The sequence below is a fragment of the Strongylocentrotus purpuratus genome, unplaced genomic scaffold, assembly GCF_000002235.5.
Source record: "Strongylocentrotus purpuratus isolate Spur 01 unplaced genomic scaffold, Spur_5.0 spur5_contig_863, whole genome shotgun sequence".
NCBI lineage: Eukaryota > Metazoa > Echinodermata > Echinoidea > Camarodonta > Strongylocentrotidae > Strongylocentrotus > Strongylocentrotus purpuratus.
Genome location: NW_022145572.1, coordinates 1,266,716 through 1,289,624, shown reverse-complemented (window position 1 = coordinate 1,289,624; position 22,909 = coordinate 1,266,716). Strand labels below are relative to the sequence as shown.

Genomic DNA, 22,909 nt, shown 5'->3' with positions numbered 1-22,909 from the left:
TGTTCATGTTCATTTCGCAAATTACTGCAGGAATATAGTAAGCCTACAACTTTCTGTTACAACGGGTCGCCACCCTACAACGTTGTCACTGTACTTTATTTTCTGGATTCTTCTTTGAAGACAAATTTGTGTCGTGTTCATTACTCCCCATCGTCAATCATGATTAGGCTGGATGATATTTTGGTGCAGATCGGCGAGTTCGGGCCTTATCAAAAGAAGGTTTTCGCCATTGTCTGTATGATTGGTTTCACCGCTTCATGGCAATCAATGATCGTCGTTTTCCTAGCCGCATCCGTGGACCACTGGTGTGCGGTGAGTATTGATGTTAATTTTTAAAGGGCAACCCAACCTTATAATAATGTAGCGAAGTAGAGATATCCCCCCCTTTAAACCAGATACCCCCCCCCCCTCTCTCTCTCTCTCCTATTTCATCATCCTCTCTACTGGAGGTCAACAAACTATAGTAAGATGAAACCTGTTCATTTCCACTTGTCCAAATATTCCCAGAATAGGATGTTTGTAGATAATGAGAATACCCTTTATGTTATTGGAGTTTAGGTCCATTCACATGAAGGAAAAGATAGGATTAAATCTGTTCGCATAGAAAAGTTACATGACCTATAGTAGACAAAGCCCCTATTCAACCAGTGTTCCCAGAACTTTTAAAACACCTCCCTGTTAAGACTGAGATTTATTTACCCCATGATTAGAAACACAGAGAGAGGAAGTTAATGTTGACAATCTTTGATTATAAGCAAACATATAAATTGTCCCTCTGCCTCTGAGAATACCAGTTTGGGCTGGTAGACAAAGCATTTTTTTTCTTGGAAAAGTAGTTAAGTCATCGCAGGAAGTAGTAGCAGGGATATACCCAACTGTCCAATGAGCCTTTGTATTTTCTACTCCTTCCCCTTATTTTTACTTTTGCCCAATCAGAATGTTGGGATAAATTGTTCAGGACGACTGTTCGAGTGTCCATCAAGTGTTATGCCCGCCCAGTCACCTACTGTAATTATAATGAAATAGTGAAGTTTAGGGTAAGAATATTTTGTAGGAGGAGATCTCGGAATCGAGATTGTGAATATGTAATTAGGTATACAACCCCATCCCTTGCATGAAATCCTCACTTGGAACCCCCTCACTTGGAAATCCCCACCTGGAACATCCCCACCCGGAACCTTTCTCCTTCTCATCCATCTCTAACTCATCAGTGCTCCAAGATCAAATATATAACATACTTCAAGATTTGGACTTTGGAGAAATATCAGCGAGCAACAGTTTAGAGAGTTCGAGAGGTTGAGCAAATTCTGAAATACACCTTCCGTATTTTAAAGTCAACTCAATGTCAACTCCAGCTCAAGTCATTTGGGAAAGTGTCTGTTCCACATTATAAAAGAACTGTATCCAGTTTAGTCCGAAATCACGTCCAGCTTCGTTCCCGCATACCCGTCAAGTTCCAGTCCCGCCAAGTCAAGTCCAGCTTCGTTCCTGTCATATCCTGCCCAGCTTTGTTCCCGCCAAGTCAAGTTCCTTCAAGTCAAGTTCCTCCAAGTCTCGTCCAAGTTCGTCCCAGTCGCATCCCGTTCCAAGTCAAGTCCTCGATCGAAATATCAGCGAGCTAAGTGGCCATAATTACTAACTTCATTTCCATTAACCTATCCCTTCCCCTTCCCCATTAGACTGTAACTAATTAAGTAAGAATTAAGTCGATCGCCCTTTAACTCTTAAGAATACTTTGCAATTATATTTATTGCAACATTTATATATAAGTTGTATTATTTCTATTATTCTGATTTGATGGATGAGATTTGTCATTCATATTAATTAAATAATTGCCAAGTGACATCTTAATCTAAATCGTGTCCAAGCACTTTATTTCTGGATTTGTCTCTTTGTATTTTATATTTTAATAATATAATATCATACACTGATACAGTGGTTTATTTGAGGCTAACCCCACCCCTGAGTGGAAGTCATATAGCTAGCGGACCAATACAAAAACCTGATTTCACTCGGAGCTCGATTTTATTATTTCATTATAATAGAAGACGGCGTGGCTTGGACGTTAGAATAAGTTAATTTGAATGAGAGCATAACAATCACAGAAACAGAATGGCGAAAGTTTGAAATAAATTGGACCAATATTAAGAAAGTTAAGTGTTTGAAATATGAGATCACTACAACTGTGCGAATCTCAAATCGGCAATTTTGTCTATGGATTGTGACGTAGTGACAGATTACTCTCTCGTTTGTCGCATACACAAATATCACTTATTCTGTTTTTCTGCCAAGTGCCTTCACCTTTGGGGCACTACTCAAAATAAAAAGAACAGACCATCCCGAGTCATACATTTATGAAAAGTTGAAATTTTAGTCCTTTTGTGTATTAGAGCAAATGGAAAAATTGTACGCCACAACATCACATAGACATTATCAATACAGCAAATTTGAAGACCCCCTTACCTATAGTAATTGCAACTTTCACTAACTGTCTAATTTTTTTGTCCGATTTTCATTCGAACTTTCATCAGTATGCTTCATTGATTTAGCTGCTTTATTCTAAACAAGTTTTCTATCAAGGTTGGATTTCCCTTTAACTTCAATTCTGGACCAAATCATGTAACGAGCACGGCATCAAACCCTCAGCCCAAGCCTAACATCCAATTGCAACCATAACTCCCATGTCCGACCTTTTTTGTCAGACAAGGACCCTATCTGAACCCATTCTGGACCAAATGACGTACCGAGCCAACAAAGAGAACAATGAAGAGGTTTTGAGAGAGTTCAGGAAGAGATTTTCTCTCAAAAAGCCAGATCTCTTCCAAAAAGGTCAGTGGCACCTGTATCAGGGAAATGCACCAGTCCAAATATCCATCCTGGTAACCAATCGCCTGACAGAGATGGGTATCAAAACTTTACCTTTCCCTCACTGCGCAGTCTAGATTCTGCCCCCTATAATTAAAATTGTTCCCCAAACTCATATCTATGGCCCAAATTCACAAAGGAGGTTTTTCGACAAGCCTAGGTTTGTGTACGTCATATGACGCATTTCGACGCGGTTTTACAGGCCTGAGGATTTAACGCTCAATGACTTTTGATATTTTGCATGCTGTCTCAAAAATATGATTTTTTCCAACTTAATTTATCATCCAAAACAACCCCTAAGAAATTAGTAAAAATGTACCAAAGGAATTTGGCAATTGTCAATGAATACATTTATATCAGTTGTTTGTATATTTTTATTCATGGGTAGAAAAAGCATAGCCTACAACATGTTTTGGCAAGATTCATTTCCAATTTGTTAGATGCGAACCAACTAGAAAACTTTTTGAGCTCAGTGTTCAGAGTGTTACATAAATATTAATCAATATTGTCTTCTGATAAAATAAGTGAGTATCATCGACGTAATTAATTGCATGTAAAATTTTGCTCACAAACTGAATATCATTTATGTATAGAGTAAATATTAAAGGCCCTAACACAGACCCTTATGGAACACCGATGTTTACATTCTTGGTAACGGAGGATTTGTCATTAATTGAAACATATTGCATTTTGTCATGTAAATAACTCTCAAACCAATCTAAAGCTGTACCACGAACATCATAATGTTTAATTTGTTGAATTAATATTTGATGATCGACACAATCGAATGCCATCGACAAATCCAAGAATAAACCTAAAATACACTTCTTAATTTCAAAAGTGTCAGAGTGTAAGTTCAAGTAAAGCCATATATGATGAGAAAAAATATATAAATCCGAATTGCTTGGAATATAATATATAATGTTTAAGTCAGAAATTTACTAAACGACTGAACATTAACTTTTTTCAATATTTTGGAGAAAATAGATAGTACTGAATACAGATGTTGGTCGATAATTCGTCAAAAGCACTTTGTTCCTTTCTTAAAAATTGGTATAACTTAAGCGATTTTCATACTACTAGGAAATATACCTGCCTGAATGGACAGATTAAAAATATTCCATAAAAAAAAAAAAAACAATCGCCTTTTTTTTTTATAACACGTGTGTTAGTACCATCGTATCCTGGACTTTTACTGCTTCATGAAAAATGCCTAAAATTTTAAAAAGGTTTAATAGGATCAATGAACATACTTTCAGAATTATCTTGACCAGGTAGAAATTAGAGAAATGTGTAGAAGTGTCAGGTAAAGTACTTTCAATATCAGATGCAATTCTGCTAAAATATTCATTGAATGTATTAACTACTTCTTGACCGTCATAGACACATATTTCATGTTTTTCAATAAAATCGACTTGTACCTTTCCACGAACTGAAGAAAGTAATTCATGTATGATTTTCTAAGTTGCTTCAGTATTATTTGAACATCCTCAAATGTGTTACAGTAATAATCCCTCTTGCATTTACGTATTGCACAGGTGACATTATTTTTCATTTGAATATATACTTATTTCCGGTATAAGCTTGGATTTTCGATATATTTCCGATACGTTATAGTCTTCTTTTTGCACAGTTTTTTCAAGTTTGGAGGTAAACCAAGGCTTAGAAATAGATTTATTCTTACGTTGGGTACTTACAAATGGAAAACATTTGTAAACGTTGTCATTCAAGATTCGCATTAAACGATCGAATTGACTATCGACATCCTTGTATATGTATGCATATTCTAATTTATTACTATTAGCATTTCACAAAATGTGGCAATATTATTATCATTGATGGCCCGTTTTTCAAAAGTTGCATATTCGTTAAAATCATCCGCAACGGGACGATTGCAAGCTGTTATATTAGATCTGGACTAGCCTATAAAACAAAGTACCATTGTACAAAGGTCCTTTGAAACGTAAATAAATGCAACTTTATTGAATAATGAAAAGATGAAAGGGTAATCAAACTGCAGGCTATCTTGCACAAGAATCTTAGACTGAAAATACATGGACTTGTTTTTTACTCACTTTTGTTTTATCAAACCAAGCTTTTTCAAAGAGATTTCATATTTAACTTTTATGAGTATGAGTAACCTATTAATTAAAGAAAAATATAAAACATGAGATAAGGTTGTCACCCTTTCTGCAAGGAAGGTACATTTTCTCTAGACGGTTCCATAATGCATAGAACTATAAACCTGGTAGAACACATTAAGAAATAGAGTCAAATTCTGCTACAATAGCAGCACCCTCTGCCAAATACGCGTAAGTGGATGCAAATCTGCACCCCAATCGCACCCTTATTTCTTAGTGTAAAACATTTTACCTTGACACTCTACCCTTTGCAATTTTTTAATACTATTTATTTTTAGATAAAGTTGAGACATCATCAATTCGGAACCGACATCCCATCATAGACTAGTATTTGTCTTTTGGTATATGTCTTGATTACAAGATGGTATAGAGAACCGAAGCTGTGGCATCATAACAATCTATTTTGGGAATTTCTTCATTCTTTCTTTATTTTCCAAAAGACCACCAAAAATAATGTCAAAATGTCAGAAACCAATTGAATATGTTAAGTATTTGCTGAGATATGACCATCTGAATAAATAGATTTCCTATAGGAACACATTGTTATATTGCTCTGGCTCGTAATGTTATGAACCAGGGCAATATAACACTGAGTTCATATAAGAATCCATATACTCAGATGATCATATATCTCAGCCCAAACTTGACATATTCAATTGGTTTTCGACATTAGGATATTATTTTGTATGCTCTTTCCGAAATATAAGAAAATTTGAGAAATTCTAAAAAAATAGATTGTTTGATGATGTCACACTTCACCACTCTATTACAAGGGATATCAAAGTATAGCCTTCGATTACAGCAAGATCGAAGGGTATCTGCTTATCCCATGAGACAGGTAGTGAAATGGATAAAAAAGAGGGATGGAGGAGAGATAAGATCTATCCCCCATAACATTTGTTTTTCTTTGACAGGGTAGCCATTCCAACTACAAATATCTGTTTGACCAAGCTGCCCTTTATACATGAATAGAATAATATTACGTTTTTATAACATATGAAACACATGTAGATAATGGAACATGAATACATTATATTTAAAGGAAAAGAAAGAGGAAGGAAAGAGAATAAAATCAGCATTACAAATTAATAAGAAATTACGTTGGGTGTACCTGTGGCAGTATTTACATGTATATCAATAAAAATGCCTTATTCACGCTAGCTTACATGGTTTGTTATAATCCCTGAATTCTACCAATTGATATTGTTTATATATTTGTTTGTTTATTAATTTGTTTGTGTGTTTGTTAGTTTTTACTCAATCCGTTTTTATATTTTTCTCGAAATAAGTAACTAATCCTTTAATCCGATACCAGGTGCCGCAATGGGACGATTTCGACTGCAGCGCCACCGGTCTCAGCGAAGAAACATGCATGCTCGCCATGAAGAACGCAAGCATCCCTGCCAACTACACGAGCGACCACCAACTCGTCTTTGAGCAATGCGTGAAATACAACGTGTCTGGGGAGGCATTCGATCCCGAAATCGACCCGTTCCACGACCCCGGCTGGCCGACATCGCAAGTCATGGAATGCGACAGCGGATGGGTGTACGACAAAAGTCAATACAAATCGTCCATAATAACGGATGTAAGCTACTTCCCTAATATGTAAGCCTAAACGCGGACAATAGGCATACTGAATGTAAGAGAGGGGAGTATACTTGTAAGATTATTTTTACAGCGGCATCTTTTCAATTATAAATGATCTCCCTTAAAATTAACTTTGCTCAATATTTTGTTTCAACAGAATGTTTGAAGATTTTTTCCTCTCTAACATATCTAACACGTCCTGTTTATATATATAACCCTACATGGTACATTAAAGATAAAGACCAGTTATGGTCATGCGTTTGCATTGTGAAAGAAACGTTGTGGAATCGATCAAAAAAGGTTGATCATCTAGCATATAAGTATTGGTGTGTACTGCAAGGTTCTGGAATCATCAAAATGATAAGAAATATGGCCTTGTCTTCGTAAAGTTACAAGCACTGTACACATAAAGATGTATATGGGACTACGCACACGTGCGCGACGCGTGCGTTTATCTCTCACAGGCCAATAGATAAACTAATTTACCAAATATATCAATTAGTAGGCGGTTTCCCGGAAAAAATGTTATCATCATGTATTAGTCATAACATATTCTGTCACATGATTGGTAGTAAGAGCTTCCATTTGTATTTTTTTAAATTGGGGCGTTTCAAATACTGGTCGTTATCTTTAAGTGCGTTGTTTCATCCATTATTTATTTCAAAGAAATTGTATTACATGGATACCAGGACTTTGATCTCATTCCAGACTCAGGGCAGGTCATATAATTTTACAGCACTATAACAAATGTTAATCATTAGGGGTTTATATTTGGTCGTCCATTATTTCGAATAGATTTTAAACTCGTATCAAATGTATACCCGTACAAAGGAATACTACTATTAATTTGCCTATTACTATTTGTTACTATATAATCATCAGTTTGCATTATTTTTGCATTAGTATTTCCTTTTAAAACTCTACCACTGTCCATTATTGATTTTAATTTCTTTATTAACAATTAATAACAATAAAAACCACTCTTTTCTCTACCTCTCTGTAACGAAAGTTTTAATTTTTTGTCTTAACATAGATCAAATAGGTGTATATTTGGCATGTAAAATAGCATACTATGTCTACTTATATAGTGATGCTTATTGTAATGAAACCTTAATGGAATACTAACAACACTAATCATTCAACGTGTATCTATCTGTCTTATTATCCCACAAATCTTTTCCATTATCTCGATACAATCTCATTCGAATGCTTTGGCGTTGCCCCATTTTTGTCTCTGTCTGTCTCCATCCTCCCTTTTTCAGTTTCCTCTCTCTCTCTCTCTCTCTCACTCTCACTCTTTTCGCATCCCTTCTCCCCTTCCTGCCTCTTCCTCTTGTTTAATGTTTAAATAGTATGACCTAGTGTGCGGAGCAGAAGATCAAACCCAAGTATCCCAATCGGTATTCTACGCCGGGTATTTAGCCGGTTCTATCATCAACGGAGTACTGGCCGATATGTGAGCTAAAACGAGCTTATTATTTAAAGTGTGTTGTGTCCATTGTACCCGAGGCAGCTTTTCTATCTATCTATTTAAGTATCTTCTCCCGGTTCGGAGGTTGATTGCAACATCTCTACATTTCACTCTATCCTCTGTCATTCTGGTGCACCCTTGCAGTTTTAGTCCACTCCAGTTCTTGACATTCTCTTCCCAATTGATTCTGGGTCCCCCTCTCGGTCTACTTTCTTCCACTTTTCCTTTTAATACATCCTTTAAGAGGCTTTGGGGCATTTTAATATGACCAAAGTATTTGATTTTACTCTCCTTAACTAATCCTACTAGTGCAATTTGTTTACCCCCTACCATGTGCAATATCTTTTTGTTGGTTTTCATTCGTTTCCAGGATATTTTCATCATTCTTCTGTAAATCCACATTTCTAAAGATGTTATTCTATTTCCCATGGCTTTGCTTATTGTCCATGTTTCTGCTCCATACAATAGGACGGACCATACATAACAGTTTACTAGTCTCAACCTAAGCGCAAATTTCACCTTTCTATTTGTGAATAATCCTTTCATTGCCAGAAATGTATTCCGAGGAATTTCTATTCTTCTTTTTATTTCTGCTTCGCATCTGGCATCATCATGTCCTAAGTAGATGTAATTACTGACCTGCTCAATGATATGTCCATCGAGTTTTAAACATATTCTAGGCTTATTCTCTATTCTACTAAAAATCATTGACTTAGTTTTCTTGACATTCATGCTTGGACCAAACTCTTCACTTTTGACTTTTACAATACCCAATGCATGTTGTAAATCTGCTTCATTTTCTGCGCAAAGTACAATGTCATCGGCATAACGTAAATTATTAATATTTACACCCCCAATACTACACCTTTCATATCTGAAATTTCCCTGAATACCAACTCTGTGCACAAGTTGAACAGAGAAGGGGACATTACGCTTCCCTGACGTACTCCTCTTTTGATTTTTGTGTAACCTGTATTATTCCATTGTTAATTTTGATGACAGCTGAGAGCTGACAGCTGAAGAGAGAGGCAAAGAGGGAGGGGGAGAGATCGAGAGAGAGAGAGAGAGAGAGAGATAGAGAGAGAGATATGGAGAAAGAGAGAGAGAGAGAGAGAGAGATAGATAGGAACGGAAGGTGGACACGGTGGAGGACGTAAAGGAGAGAAGAGGATATAAATAGAGGGAGGGGAAAAAGGAAAAGGAAGGGGAACGAGTAGTACACGACACCTATAGATAAATTGTTTACTATCTATCTGAAAATTAATAGACAAGTTTCGCAACGTGTCCACGTCGGATGCGCAGGTCCCCGCGAAGCGCGCGGACGCGACTGACTCCACCCACCCGCCAGGAACAATCGTATCCCAGCAGGCAAAATGCGAATTGCACACGATATCCGCTACCAGGCTGGCAATACATTAGAGCTCGCCTTACCTAGCAACAACCAACGCACGCAACTCACACCGCCCACCGAAACACAACCACTCCCAACAGTGAATGGAGCCACCCGCATCCAGACACCCCAACAAATTAAAGACTCACTCACCCAACCCAAACACACTACGAAACTGGTCCATTATGTTGCACATTTAAAAAAAACGGCTTTATGATAAATTATGCGTAAAAACAGGGCAAAGGCAAGATTGAGCAGGGGGTCAATTGGCAGGTGTTAGAATTACAAGGAAAATATATAACTGGTTGGCCTTCAAAGGGTTGATTCATCACCAATAGGGTCATCGTTTAACATTAGCATTAAACATATGAATGACATTCGGTACAAAGGATTGTCTGTAACGACAGCGATTGTATATCATTTGGCAAATACTAGTCAAATGTTCACCCCAAATTCTTTTAAGGCCACAATTTCTTCCCGTATTATCCCATCTGGCCCTTCAGATTTAGAAGTTCCCAGTGAATGCAGAGCTTGTTTAACTTCTGGTTCCAGTAAACTTGGACCCTCGCTTTCAGTGATTGGAAGTTCTGGACCTCTATCATCATCAAATAGGTCTTGGATATGTTCTTCCCATCTTTGTTTAATATCATCCTTTTCAAAGAGGGAAGGTGTTCCATCTTTGTTCTTGATACATCCGCTTGCTGCCTTGTTTTTCTTCTTCTTAAAATGCTTGATTTCTCTGTGCGTTTCATTTGTTTGGTTTGTCTTGGAGAAATGCTCAATTTTGAACTATAGGTTGGTCATTATAATGTACCTTATTTGCAAAAGGCAGCAACTCTTCCCGAATGCTATTTACAGCAGAACTAATTGTTCGGGGACCAGTCAGGCTTTTATCTCGTTTTTCTTTCTGTGTGTACTTCATGATGTTGCAGACAATGTCAATGGTAATATACATAGTGAGGTACCAAACTCTTCCATGGCCGTTGGCTCCATATGAGCTCATCCGCCCTTAAGTTCTATATGTTATAGATCTGTAGGAAGGCTACACACCCTATGTTATTCGGGTGATGGTTCAGTTGAGCTGTCGCGAGCATCAAGAGAATGGCATGATGAAACAGCAAACACCTTAAACTACGAACTAGCCCTACCGCGAAAAAAAAGCCTGATCTTGCTGCACCGTTCTCTAACAATTTAAGGTACAAGACCAGCTAGAACATCATTAACAGGTGCTCTAGTAAGGCAGGTTATACCCTACTTACTAGTTAGAGCTAGCCATGTATCATCCAACTTGATCTCCCATAACTCTCAAGGCATCTACAACTATCCATCACCCTGCACGTCGATGGCTGTACTGTCTACGGCATTACAGTAGCGATTGTGAGACAAGAAGCACTCAAAATTGGCCAGACGGAGGCAACTTTTAGGTTGCGTTAATACCTACGCTAATCAATCAATAAGCCTATAAGGTGATGATTGCTTGCGCCAGTAATTCAACTCAGTTTTTCCACTGTTCGTTTCACGCTTGTTTTTTAAAATATGATAGCAGTTTATAAAAGACCACTGTAGTCACTGACGCAGTCCTACGTTAGTAAAAAAAAAAAAAAAAAACGCTTCGTGTGCAACGGACATCAGTTCATTGTACTTTATATTCTTTCTCATTTTCTTCCTTTGGTTGTTCATTATACATAAGATGTTACTATTGCTTTAGTTTGACCTGGTATGTGGAATGGAAGATCAGACTCAAATATCCCAATCAGTTTTCTACGGCAGGTTTCCTGGCTGGTTCAATCATCAACGAAACATTTGCGGATATGTAATCAATAGATTTAAAGGGGATCCGTCATGCATGTCCTTGTTTAGCTTGTTGCGGTTTGGGTTCGGGGTTTTCGTGGTGCCGTGGTGCTGCAATTTAACGGTCATTATCCTATTATATTTGAGGGGTTTTAATTTTGCAGTTATGGTGGTCCATTAAATATATCCTTTACGAAATGCCTAATTTTGTACATCTCAATTTTGACTGGATAATTATCTGTAAAATATACATCATTATCTAAAATTTACAACATTGTATATTTTAATTCATGTTGTATCGTTTCCACCCTACATTTCGTTGAACAAATCGCCCACATGAAGATATATAATGTGTGTGAGTGTGTGTTTGTGTGTGAGTGTGTGTGTGTACAAATATGATTTTATATATACAATACATATATAAAGTCACACTTGTATAGACATACATGTATATAGAAACATATGTAAATCTCTCACAATATTGCAACGTATATAGCTGAAAGGCCATCCCACAAAATACTTCATCTGTACTTTCTGAAGGAAATCAGCCTTCATGTACATATCATTCCTGGCGGTACGTTTGCCTTAAGTACGTCATAAGGTTATGATCATAATGATTACCGTAAGTATGACAATGATCAGCAAAGTTATTTTAATCATCTGCAGCATAGTCTACATTATTTCCATTATCTTCATCGTTATCGTCATCGCCTCCATCGTTACCTTCGTCATCATTGCTACGTGTATTTTCGTCATCATCATTATCATTGTCATCACCACCGCCATCACCACAACCATCATCATCATTACACCACCATCATCATCGTCATCATCATAATTTCATCATCATTTTGTCGTCATCATTACAATCTTCATCTTTTTCTTTATTATCTTCGTCGTCGTTATTATAACCACAATCGCCTTCGTAATCATATGCCATCATTTTCTCACGGCCGTTGTCATTTAACAAATTGTATCATTGCTTGTAGATTTCAACTTTTGCTTTATACTTGTATGTTTGAAGAGTTGGACGATGGTGGATACTTATGGTATTGATGTTAGTCCGGCTAATCACGGGGATAGCTATAGCATTCTCACCCAACTGGTGGGTCTTCACTGTCCTGCGGTTCTTCCAGGGGTATGCTGCTATCTCTCTTTATATCATCGCCTTCATTGTAGGTAAGAGATTAAAGTGGACATTCAAAGAAAATCATCATGTGTCAAATAATGTAACACTAGAAACTGGTAAGCTAACATGTGGTAATCGTACAAGTTTAAGGTCAGCTACATATCGGTTGATTTATACAAATACAAAAAAAGCACCTCAATATCATCTAGGATATACGAAAGATTCGCCAGAAAAAGAACGATGTTTTAATGACGTCACATAATGCACAAATAGTGCCCAAGCAAACGACATCTCATAAAGAATGAAAATAATTGCAATGCTATTATTTCTCAAATTATAATGAGTTTGGTGTATATAAAAGTAACGGCATTTCACACCATTCAAAAGGTTATACGAAACAGATTTTGATAACTAAAATTCTGTTGTTTGTAAATACACATAATATAGGGTTAATTAACAGTAAAAGAAACAAGACTTTCAAATTGAAAAAACCCCAGAATAATAGCATGGACGGCATTTGTTCCCTCTTGAAACGCCGAACTTACCGCGGTGTATGCAGCTTGAAGTACAATGGCGTCTTATTTTGTTTACAAGCGACAGATTCCGTTTTTTTATCGATGCATTTTTCATCAAAATAATACCATGCGCGGGGTTTAGAGTGAGGCAATAGATTGAACATTTAGCCTAACGGTAGTGGAGTGAGAAAAAGAACTGAAGAGAAGATGACAAAACAGGCACTGAAAATGTGTGCGAAAGATGGGACATCGTCTGCTTGTGCAAATCATGTCCATTCTCAGCAGCGATCGGACAGCTCTTCAGTTGCTAATAATCTTTACCTCGAATGTTTCCAAGCATTAAATTTTGATAAACTTGTCCAATCAAAGTTTCACCTTTGCAATAATGAAAATGAAGTTAGTTTTTAAAATCAATAAATATCTACTTTGAGAAGAATGTGGTAGCCCTTCTCGTCCACGCCCTATAGCGCTCATAGTGCTAAGGCAAATGTTGACTTGTACCTTTAATTCTAAGATTTGACTATGAACCCCTTCTCTAAATAAATAGAAAATGCACATGTCCTTATACAGCGCAAATTCTCAGCTATATCATATCTAAATTCGGAAGAAAATTGAGTTGAAACAACACTGACAACAGAACATTGAGAATATGACGTCAGTAATTAAGATATACAACCTTACTTTAAATTGCAATTTGATGACGTCGTAACCTCTGTTAAGTATAAATGAGGCATGAAATCATATTTTCTTTTCACGCCCTTTGAGAATATGCAATAAAATCTGGGGGTCACCTTTCATTCTGAAGAGTTAAAGTACTATCAAATTTGGCTCCAAGCGGGGATCTCTACAACAACCATTATCTGAAACGGGTTTAAAATAGAATAAAGAATCGTTTAAGACATTGGGAATACACTTTTCTTTTAATACCAACCGTTTATTTGACCTTAATTGTAAGATAAAACTTAAGTCAATTGAAAATACTCTGAATTGTTGGCGCGCTAGAAATTTATCCCTAGTTGGGAAGATCTGTGTCGTAAAGACACTATTGTTGCCTCAACTTTTATGTTCTCTGTGTTATGTATTAAGATACCAAAATCTTTTTTTAAAACATTGAATACAATTTGTTATAAGTTCATATGGAATGGAGGCAATGATAGGGTCAAAAAACAATTCATGTGTAATGATTTTTCGTTATGTGGTTCAAAAATGATTGACCCCTATTCACATGCTATTGCTCAGAAAATGTCTTGGGTTAAGATGCTACTAGACGATAATTATATAAGCCTATGGAAATTCATTGAGCTTTCTGTTTTAGTAAAGTTCAATAAAGAAAAGAACATTTTATGAAAGGCTCATGCCCCTGACCAAATTTTGAACAAATTATACTCGAGTCAATTAGCTGATTCCCTTCGAACGTGGTACATTTTTAGAGAAAACTTTGTGAAAGCTGAATTTGATATGGCTTTTTCTTCAATTGGATCTTGTCAATGTATTTGGTTTAATAAGAATATTAGCTCAAAATCCAAAAATTATTTTTTTGTATCAGGGTTGGATTGATAAAGGTATTATTTTTATAAGTGATTTGCTTAATCCTCCTCACCCTGGTAGCAAACTTTTTGAAGAATTGATACTTGATTACGATATTAGTCCTAGGGATAGAAGGAAATACAATTTTCTTATGACAAATGTTCCTTCTGATTGGTTGGTCTCATCAGATCTTAATCATGATGTAATCTTTGATGCCTTTGTCAATACACTTGTGCATTCTAGGAAGGTTCCTAAATATGCTTATAATGTCATTCTAGAGCAACATGTTCCCGAAAAGAAATTAACATTCTGGAAAGAACTTTCTGACCCTAACCTTGTTGATTGGGACAAGATTCATATTAATCATTTCAAATGTTCTATAAGCACTCGCATTCGTTCATTTTATTTCAAACTATTTCATAAAGTCATAGCATTAAATAACTTTTTGTTCAAAATTAAACGAAAGAATTCTCCTAATTGTTCATTTTGCGATAATGAACCCGAGACTTACCTACATCTTTTCATCGAATGTCAGACTGTAAAACCCATTTGGGATATTACCATTAAAACTATTAATCAGAAGATTAATAAAGTAGTGAATTTTTCAATATTTGAAAGAATGTTTGGCTATGAAAAGGATATGTTTTTGACGTATTTATTTCTTATGCTTAAATACTACATTTATTTATGCAAATTTCAAAGTAAAATACCCAATTTTCAGGGTTTCAGAACTTACATTGACTATAAAAAAGATCTTGAATATCGTATTGCAAAAAAGAAAAACAAACCGCCCTTGCCCTTAAAAAAATGGAAGTTTGTCTTATAATCCCGTTTGATAATGTTGTAAATGGTGTAAATTTACTTTTCGTGAGGTTTTGATCTACGTTTTACTGCTTTTTTGTAATGTTTTTATAATAACTTGTAAATATTGTGATTGTTTTTTTTTATTGTTCAAAAAACAATTTTTAAAAAAATTCAAAAAAAATTGTCAAGAATAGGATCAGGAACCCAAATATTTGTAAAAGTTGGGTTTTTAGCTTTCATAAGTCCAGCGTACGGGAAAATGCGAGCGTATGCGCGTGACCGCGAATTTTTGGGAAAAGGTTGAGAATAGCCTTAAAAATATGCAAACTTAATTTGAGACAATTTTGAGCATTTTCTATTTGTTGGGTGATACGTTGATATGCTGCGCATTAAGTGTCGTGATATAGTATATTAAGTATTATGCCATTTTGTTAATCTCTAGATGACGTCACATTATGCAAATGACATACGTGTGTCTAGGCCTCAATAGGGTCTTATAGGGAAATGTACAGAAAGAAAACAAACTAACAATCCTTACGAATATAAGAGGTGTTATATACAATTGTATATACCTCCTACTAATATCAACCTTTTTTCTGCCTCTATTCTCTAGGAACCGAGTTTGTCGGGCCATCGAAACGTAACGTCACCGGCATTATCTTCGTCATCCCTTTTGCTCTCGGCAACGTTTGCCTCGCGGGCATCGCCTACTTCGTACCATACTGGAGGACTTTAGAACTTATTTGCGTCTCCCCGGCACTGATCTACATTGGCTTGATGTTGTAAGAGGTTTTACAGAGTCATTACTCGTTTATATCTGTAGTGTGATGTCTATGCAGGCATTAGATTCTCATAACTCTCATCAGCGTTTAATTGGTTTGGATTACAAGATTCAAAGAAAACCTCACCCCCCCCCCCCCCCAAAAAAAAAAAAAAAAAAAAAAAAAAACTTTATATATTCTGAGAGATTCATTGAATCCTACAAGATTCCCCACCAAAGTATATGAGAGAGGCAAAAAGCAAGAATAATATACAGTAGTATGTGAAGTCGTTCATCACGTTAATGTATTCAAACTCATGGAGGACCCCTTCCTAGGTGTGTTTGGGATGATGAAGCATTTCATTCACCTCCTATTATCCTTTGTACTACAAAAGCCAAAACGTAAATTACATAAACAAGTTGGTGCTCTTCTTGGGTAAAGGTTTCTCATGAATGAAAAATATTTGCCAACTGCTATATATATTTTTAAATAAATTAGTTGCGATTTTTCTCCTGTTATATATTTTTATCTTCTCAGCTATGATTTTTCCTCGTTGAATAGTAAATGATTTCTCACTAAAGCTTGGTGCATAATACATGTACAAATTAAACTGGTACGTCACATTTTCAAGAAAATGGCTGCGCACATGTCATGCTAAAAGGCATTCAAATTCATGATGTTCAAGCATACGTTAAATAATTGCATTAGATTTAAGATTGGTTCGAAGAAGAGCAATAATCCCTTTGTTTTGACGCCGACGATTCACGGTTATATTAAACAAAAACACAGGAAATTATACACCCTTTACTTCACCCAAACACCCTAAGTTTCATATTTCCACATCTTACAATGTTGTGACAACGCAAGTTTTTTTTTGTTTCTCTCCTGTCAGCTTTCTTCCGGAATCAGTGCGTTGGCAAATATCGATGGGAAAGTATGACGAGGCTGAGAAGGCTCTAGTGAAGATTGCCAACTCGAACAACAAGCCCCTTTCAAGTCCATTTTTCAGCAGTGAATTCAAGAAGGAACAAGTAAGGATTTAGATATAAAGACCAGTTCTGGTATTATGCGATTGCATTGTGAAAGAGAAAAGTGGCATATGCAGAAATCAATTAACAGGGAAGCGGATCCTCTCAAGCAAGATGATGAAGGAAGGGGGTGGAGCACCAGATGGAGGAAAGAACAGTAGGATAAGGAGAATATGTAATGACTTTGGCGGTTCACTTGCTGTCGAATTAGTTTGGTGGGTTTGTGTGTGTTCGCACGTGTGTTTGTGTGTGGTGCCAACTTGAAGCAAAGTGAAAATTCAGACGACGCAAAAATAATGTATTTGTTTTCATAACGACTCCAGAGCCCTCTATACACAGGGTTTGGCCAACTTGTTTTCACTAGGTCACAACAAGGCGTATATTATTTTGTTTTGTGCTTGCCCAACAAAGCAGTAGTCGCCATATTTTCTCCAACTCGAACCGGGTTGGCCAAACACTCCTAATCAATGGCACTGAACGGCTCTTGAATGCACCCCTCCCCGGTAAAAGAGTTAACTGGTAATTTCCAATGGTGGTAGGGAGGAAAACAAAACCATTTCCAGTAATTCATCGTTTTTTTTTAAATCTCTGTTTGTCCTAATAAGTACTTGATTTGATGTTATTTATTTTTCCACTCAAATATCCATAAGTTTGAATGAAATATATAAACTATACAGTATAACAATACATAATAAAACAAATAGATTATACAAGTAACGAAATACGTTTGTAATAAAATAAGTTTACAGAGTACATTTAAGTTTTAGAATAAGAGACAAAATATTTTAAATTGCTTGATAAACTAAGAGGGAAAAAAAGGGAATCTCAGAATAGGTAGGCTTGTTATTCGAGATTTAGAATTTAGAATTGATTCTAGTTACTTTCTCATGACATGCAATTCTGTCACCACAGACATTGCACATATTCATATTGATTTTCAGAAAGACAATCTAATGCTCTCTTACATTTAGGATATGTGTAAATTATTATTACTATAAGTAATAATATTAGTATTATCATTATGATTATAATGAATATCAATTATAGTTAATATTATTATTATGATTATTATTTTCATTACTATCGTCAATATTATTATCATTAGCATCATCATTATTTTTATTATCTTTATTATTCGTATAGAAGACCGCACCAAAGGAGAGACGAGCTACAGGAATTGATTTATTCCGCCAGCCTCGAATGAGACTACGAACCATCAATCTTATCTTTACCTGGTTTGTCTCATTTAATTTGAACTTCTGATTTAGCCTAAGGCTTAAAATGAATAAAAGGGAATGTTATTAGTAGTAGTAATACATTACATTATCATTATTATTTTTGCTATTGTAATTATCATCAGTATCGATACAGTTGCTAGCTACGATTGCATTAAGGGCTGCCTAGCAATATAGGCCTACTATGTGTTTACAAAGCACTTTACGGCTGTTACAGCAGTAGTAAATATTCTGACGCTTGTTATGAATTATAAATTATGATGCAACGTTAACACATGGGCATTGGCTACTATGTGGCTTCAGTCATAGTTTTCTCTTCTTCGTGTTGTCCTTTATCAGGATGGTGAATGCCACGGTGTACCATGGTCTATCACTAAACACCTCAAACCTCGGTGTAAACGACTACGTCGCCTTCGCAGTGTCAGGAGCCGTCGAGATCCCCGCTTACCTTCTTGCTGTGGTCGCTGTAGAGATCAAGTTTATTGGACGAAGGATTAGTCTCAGCGTGAGCATGTTGGTCGGCGGCGTCGCTTGCCTCTTTACAACCTTCATACGTAAGATAATTACATTTTCATTGATTGAATTTTTGCTTAAAGGGATCGTTTAACAATGTTAAATCTGAGATGCACGGCCCTACTTATTATCAGTGTCTGCGATATGGTATAATATTGAAACCTAACAAAATTGCGCTTAAAATGATCAAGAAGTGCCTCAAATAAGTAAAAATCTTTGAGTGGCCGGTTTTACCATACTCGTTTTCCCTAATAGACTGGAGTGTTATGAAAACCCTTTTACATACGGTTTTCAAAATTTGTAATTTCAATCATAAATATCTTGATAATCAGACAGGCGATCGGCTTGTAAAAGTCATGGGGTTCCTGACTGACATAAAGGATGATTGCAGCATGAGCTAAATCCAGAATTTTGTTTCAGAATGTGACACAAATTTACCGGATCCCTTTAAGGTTCTGACATCAGTCCTTCTCCTCTCCTCCTTACCCAGCCCCATCCCTTTATTTCTCTCTCTCTCCCTCTCTACCTATCTCTCTCTCTCTCTCTCCGCCCTCTCTCTCTCTCTCTCTTTTCCCCCTGCCTGTACACTCAACAAATCTGAATCGATCAAAGCAATCGTGAAAACAGTGGCAGCTCATGTATTTAAAAGATAAGGACAGCTAATTGTATGCTATCGCAGTTGACAACCAAAATAGATTAACGTCGACGCCCCTTTCCCATAAGTATGTACCATATGTACATAACAGCTGCAAGAAAGATGACAATATCATTTTAACAACATTTTTTCATTCACCCATTTATCTGAACTTGAACAAAAGTCTGCCAATACCCCTTCAGCGATCACTTCCAACAACTTATTTATTTATTTATTTCTATTCCTCTTTTTTGTTTTCTTTCTTTCTGTTTATAATATAGCACCCGGAGCAGCACTTACATCAGTTGCAATGATTGGTAAATTTGGAATTTCGGCATCTTTTGCCATCCTGTATCTCTACACCGCGGAGCTGTACCCAACCAATATCAGGTAAAGCTTGCGTACATATACGCGGTTTTCAAAATAGTGTACTCAATTAATTTCGTTGGCACGGTTAAAGATATTAATAACATCAGCTTTAGAAATTAAAATGATTATAACAAATATTGAAAATTGAATAAAAATGAATGAATAATTGAATAAATGAATGAATAAATGAAAGAATAGATAATAAATAAATAAGTATACTAAGCCAAACCATTCAAGTTAATGCTTTATCCGAAATTATTTACAACTCGAAGAAATAATTAGGTAAAATTGCCTGGAACACCACGGAATTGCAACAAACAATAAGACAGTAATGTTGATACCATTAAGATTTGTTAATACGGTAGACTGAGAAAAACACTTTTCTGTTCGGATGTTTGAGCAATTGAAGGTTCCAAAGGGCAATTTTGACATTCAAAATGGTTTCAAGTCACTTTATTTATTCTATTCATTTGGAAACTTCATGAATATGGCTACTTCAAAAAGACGTCGATATAAGTATATTCATTTCATATGACATCATCTCCTTGAGAAACATAGGAGCGTGGCCATGGGAACCTGCTCGATGTTTGCACGTGTCGCCGGCATCCTGGCGCCCCTTATACTCACACTGGCCAAGGTTTGGACTCCACTACCCCTCGTCATCTACGGGTCCGTCTCAGTGATCGCTGGCCTCCTGACTCTCTTCCTCCCCGAAACATTAGGCCAGAAGCTCCCCGAAACGATCGAAGAAGGCGAAAATTATGGAATGTATGTAAAATATTGTTCTAGCTAATCTATTCACACACCCCTCTCTCACTCTCTCTTTCTCTCTCTTTCTCTCCTGCCTGCATGCTTCATTCCCTCCTCCTACCCTCCATCTCACTTCTCCATCCCCCTACTTCCTCTAGCCTCCCAATCCCCAACCCCTTCCGCAATCCCCACCCCTCTTCCTCCTCTCCCCAACTCCCTCCATCCGCTGTTATTACTTATTTCAATGACAATGCAAATTATTAATTCTTTTTCTTTAACTGCCGCGCACTCTATCTTTAACAAATAATGAGATTATCTTGGTGTGTATTATTTCTAGAAAATGATATACTTTCTTTTTTAGTAGTTGATAAGTTCTGCATTTTATGATTCACTTATATACAAAGAGAATCACTCAAGAAACCGAAAAGAGGGCAAATTTATTTGACTAAGTTTAAACCGTGTTTGATATAACTCCTATCAAACAAGCTTTACTTCTGGATGGTATTTCGCAACGTCCCATTAGCAACCAATCGAGAAGGGATTGGGAGTGCACATTTGCGTTCATAGTCCTAGATCGTTGCTTTTATTTTGCTTTTGGAAGAAGATGGATACTTGAAGTTTGTGTGTTTTATCGTTTATAGTGCTCTAAAGATCGCTTGATTTATGTTCCAGTCCTCGATGGAGTGTAAAATTAAGGAATATTCAAAACTGTTGGTAGGGGTAGAGTATCATATATAATTATACTGAGGAACGTATATTACCCTATAACGCTACACCAAACCTAAAACACACACTTCAACTCTTAACCCTCTACACCTTTGATATCCCGGAGCAATTTATTGTTGTAGTAGCAAATGTTGAATCGCCCATATGTGTAACGCTGTGATCTTGTTATCTTCACACAGGGAATCTGACGAGAAGAACACCCTTTCCGGTAAAGATGGCGTCTACATTCGCTGCCAGGATGATGAAGAGGTCACCATCATAGATTAATTTAATCCTTTATTTAATTTTCAAGATGAGAATGACCTCGGCAAACGGGAGAATGACGTGCGAGACGATCTACCTGAATAACCCTAGAAAAAGTACTTTTGCCAAAAAGCGTTGTACAAAACGATAAATCGGAATGAAGAAGTACTGTAAACATTTAGCAAACACATTCGATAATTAAACGTAATGGGAATGTCAATATCATATTGTGCGTCCAACATATATCATGTTTTGGGTGATGTGTTACGTTATTGTCATGTTGGCTGCAATGTTTACACATTTTGAATAAATGACGGAGGAGCTTATCAAAATTGCTCATAAACAGTTGTATTAGGTGGGTTTTTTCGACAGTCTTTGCAGTTGTCTGTGTCTATTGATATTGCACTGTTACGCTGTTGCTATTGAGGGAACACCATCTTTGCATGAATTTTTAGATCCCATTCCCTCACATTGTTTAACTAGAGTTGTTAACCTCTCGATGAAAATCAGTTTCTTTCCCCCACAGTAGAATTATATTCATACGAATTTTAAATTGGATAATTTCCATTGGCTGAAACAAAACATGGAAGGCTGAAACTATGCTAAACACAGCGATTAGCAGTGTGGAAATACTCTTCAGATCATAGAATTCATGTCCTTCTCCCCGAACAAAAATTTGTGAATTAAAGTTTACTCTCGTAGAATCCAAACAAAGATGGCATAATTGCCACAGTACAAGAACCGATCGACCGACCACCTTGTTGACAAGGGGAAAACGTATTATCTCTCCTTTTCTCTCTCTCACTCCTCTCTCTCTCTCTCTCTATCTCTCTCTCTAACTCTCTCTCACTCTCTCTCTCGTTATCTCTCTCTCTCTCTCTATCTCTCTTTTTTTTTTTATCTCTCTCTATCTCTTGGGTATCAATAATCTCTTATCTATACTGACGTGTTATTGCCCTTTATATCAATAGCAGTATTCTATAAACAATTTTGTTAGACACTATAATATTTATTACTTATTTATCATAAACTCGTTAAAAGTATAACGTATCGTGATAATACAAAACGTGGAGAAGATGGGATGCACCCCCACCCCAAACCGAATTATAAAGAAAAAAACATTTTGGAAATCACCACCATATATTCGGTCACTGTGTGCACTTTCTTGTTTTTTTTAGACAATTTATTCGATGACAAACTTAAATGTTTTACTATAGATAAACAAAATTTTGCTCGCTTGATTTATTCGCTGGCCAAAATTAAAAACTCGAGAGAGAGAGAGAGAGAGAGAGAGAGAGAGAGAGAGACCCTTACGAGATATGGTGTATATGCGCTTTTGCCAGTGTTCTTTTTTTCCCCCCTAAAGTTTAGTTCAACATTGAGATAATGGTCATATATTTCATGTGAGTATATAAATGTCCTAGGGA

The 22,909-nt window shown here is 36.4% G+C and overlaps 1 protein-coding gene across 3 annotated transcripts; it reads left to right on the top strand.

The window, feature by feature from the left end:
- Positions 1–232: 232 nt before the first annotated feature.
- LOC594364 (organic cation transporter protein-like) lies at positions 233–22,309 on the top strand. Of its 3 annotated transcripts, XM_030972735.1 has the most exons (10): positions 233–312; positions 6,322–6,594; positions 12,273–12,427; positions 15,837–16,005; positions 16,877–17,015; positions 18,156–18,247; positions 18,587–18,801; positions 19,676–19,784; positions 20,322–20,531; positions 21,419–22,309. In XM_030972735.1, the coding sequence occupies exons 3-10, from the start codon at positions 12,295–12,297 to the stop codon at positions 21,504–21,506; spliced, it is 1,155 nt and encodes a 384-aa protein (XP_030828595.1). In that variant the 5' UTR covers positions 233–312; positions 6,322–6,594; positions 12,273–12,294; the 3' UTR covers positions 21,507–22,309. The 3 variants fall into 3 exon arrangements, with proteins under 3 accessions (XP_030828595.1, XP_030828605.1, XP_030828598.1); XM_030972745.1 differs by lacking the exons at positions 233–312; positions 6,322–6,594 and adding an exon at positions 7,069–8,052; XM_030972738.1 differs by lacking the exons at positions 233–312; positions 6,322–6,594 and having other exon boundaries at positions 12,070–12,427.
- Positions 22,310–22,909: the final 600 nt, after the last annotated feature.

Excerpts from the sequence above, each read along its gene's own strand:
- LOC594364 (XM_030972735.1), top strand. The coding sequence starts at position 12,295 with ATGGTATTGATGTTAGTCCGGCTAATCACGGGGATAGCTATAGCATTC. Across the intron at positions 12,428-15,836 it reads TATCATCGCCTTCATTGTAG|GAACCGAGTTTGTCGGGCCA; the intron begins GTAAGAGATTAA and ends TCTATTCTCTAG. Across the intron at positions 18,802-19,675 it reads CCTCTTTACAACCTTCATAC|CACCCGGAGCAGCACTTACA; the intron begins GTAAGATAATTA and ends TTTATAATATAG.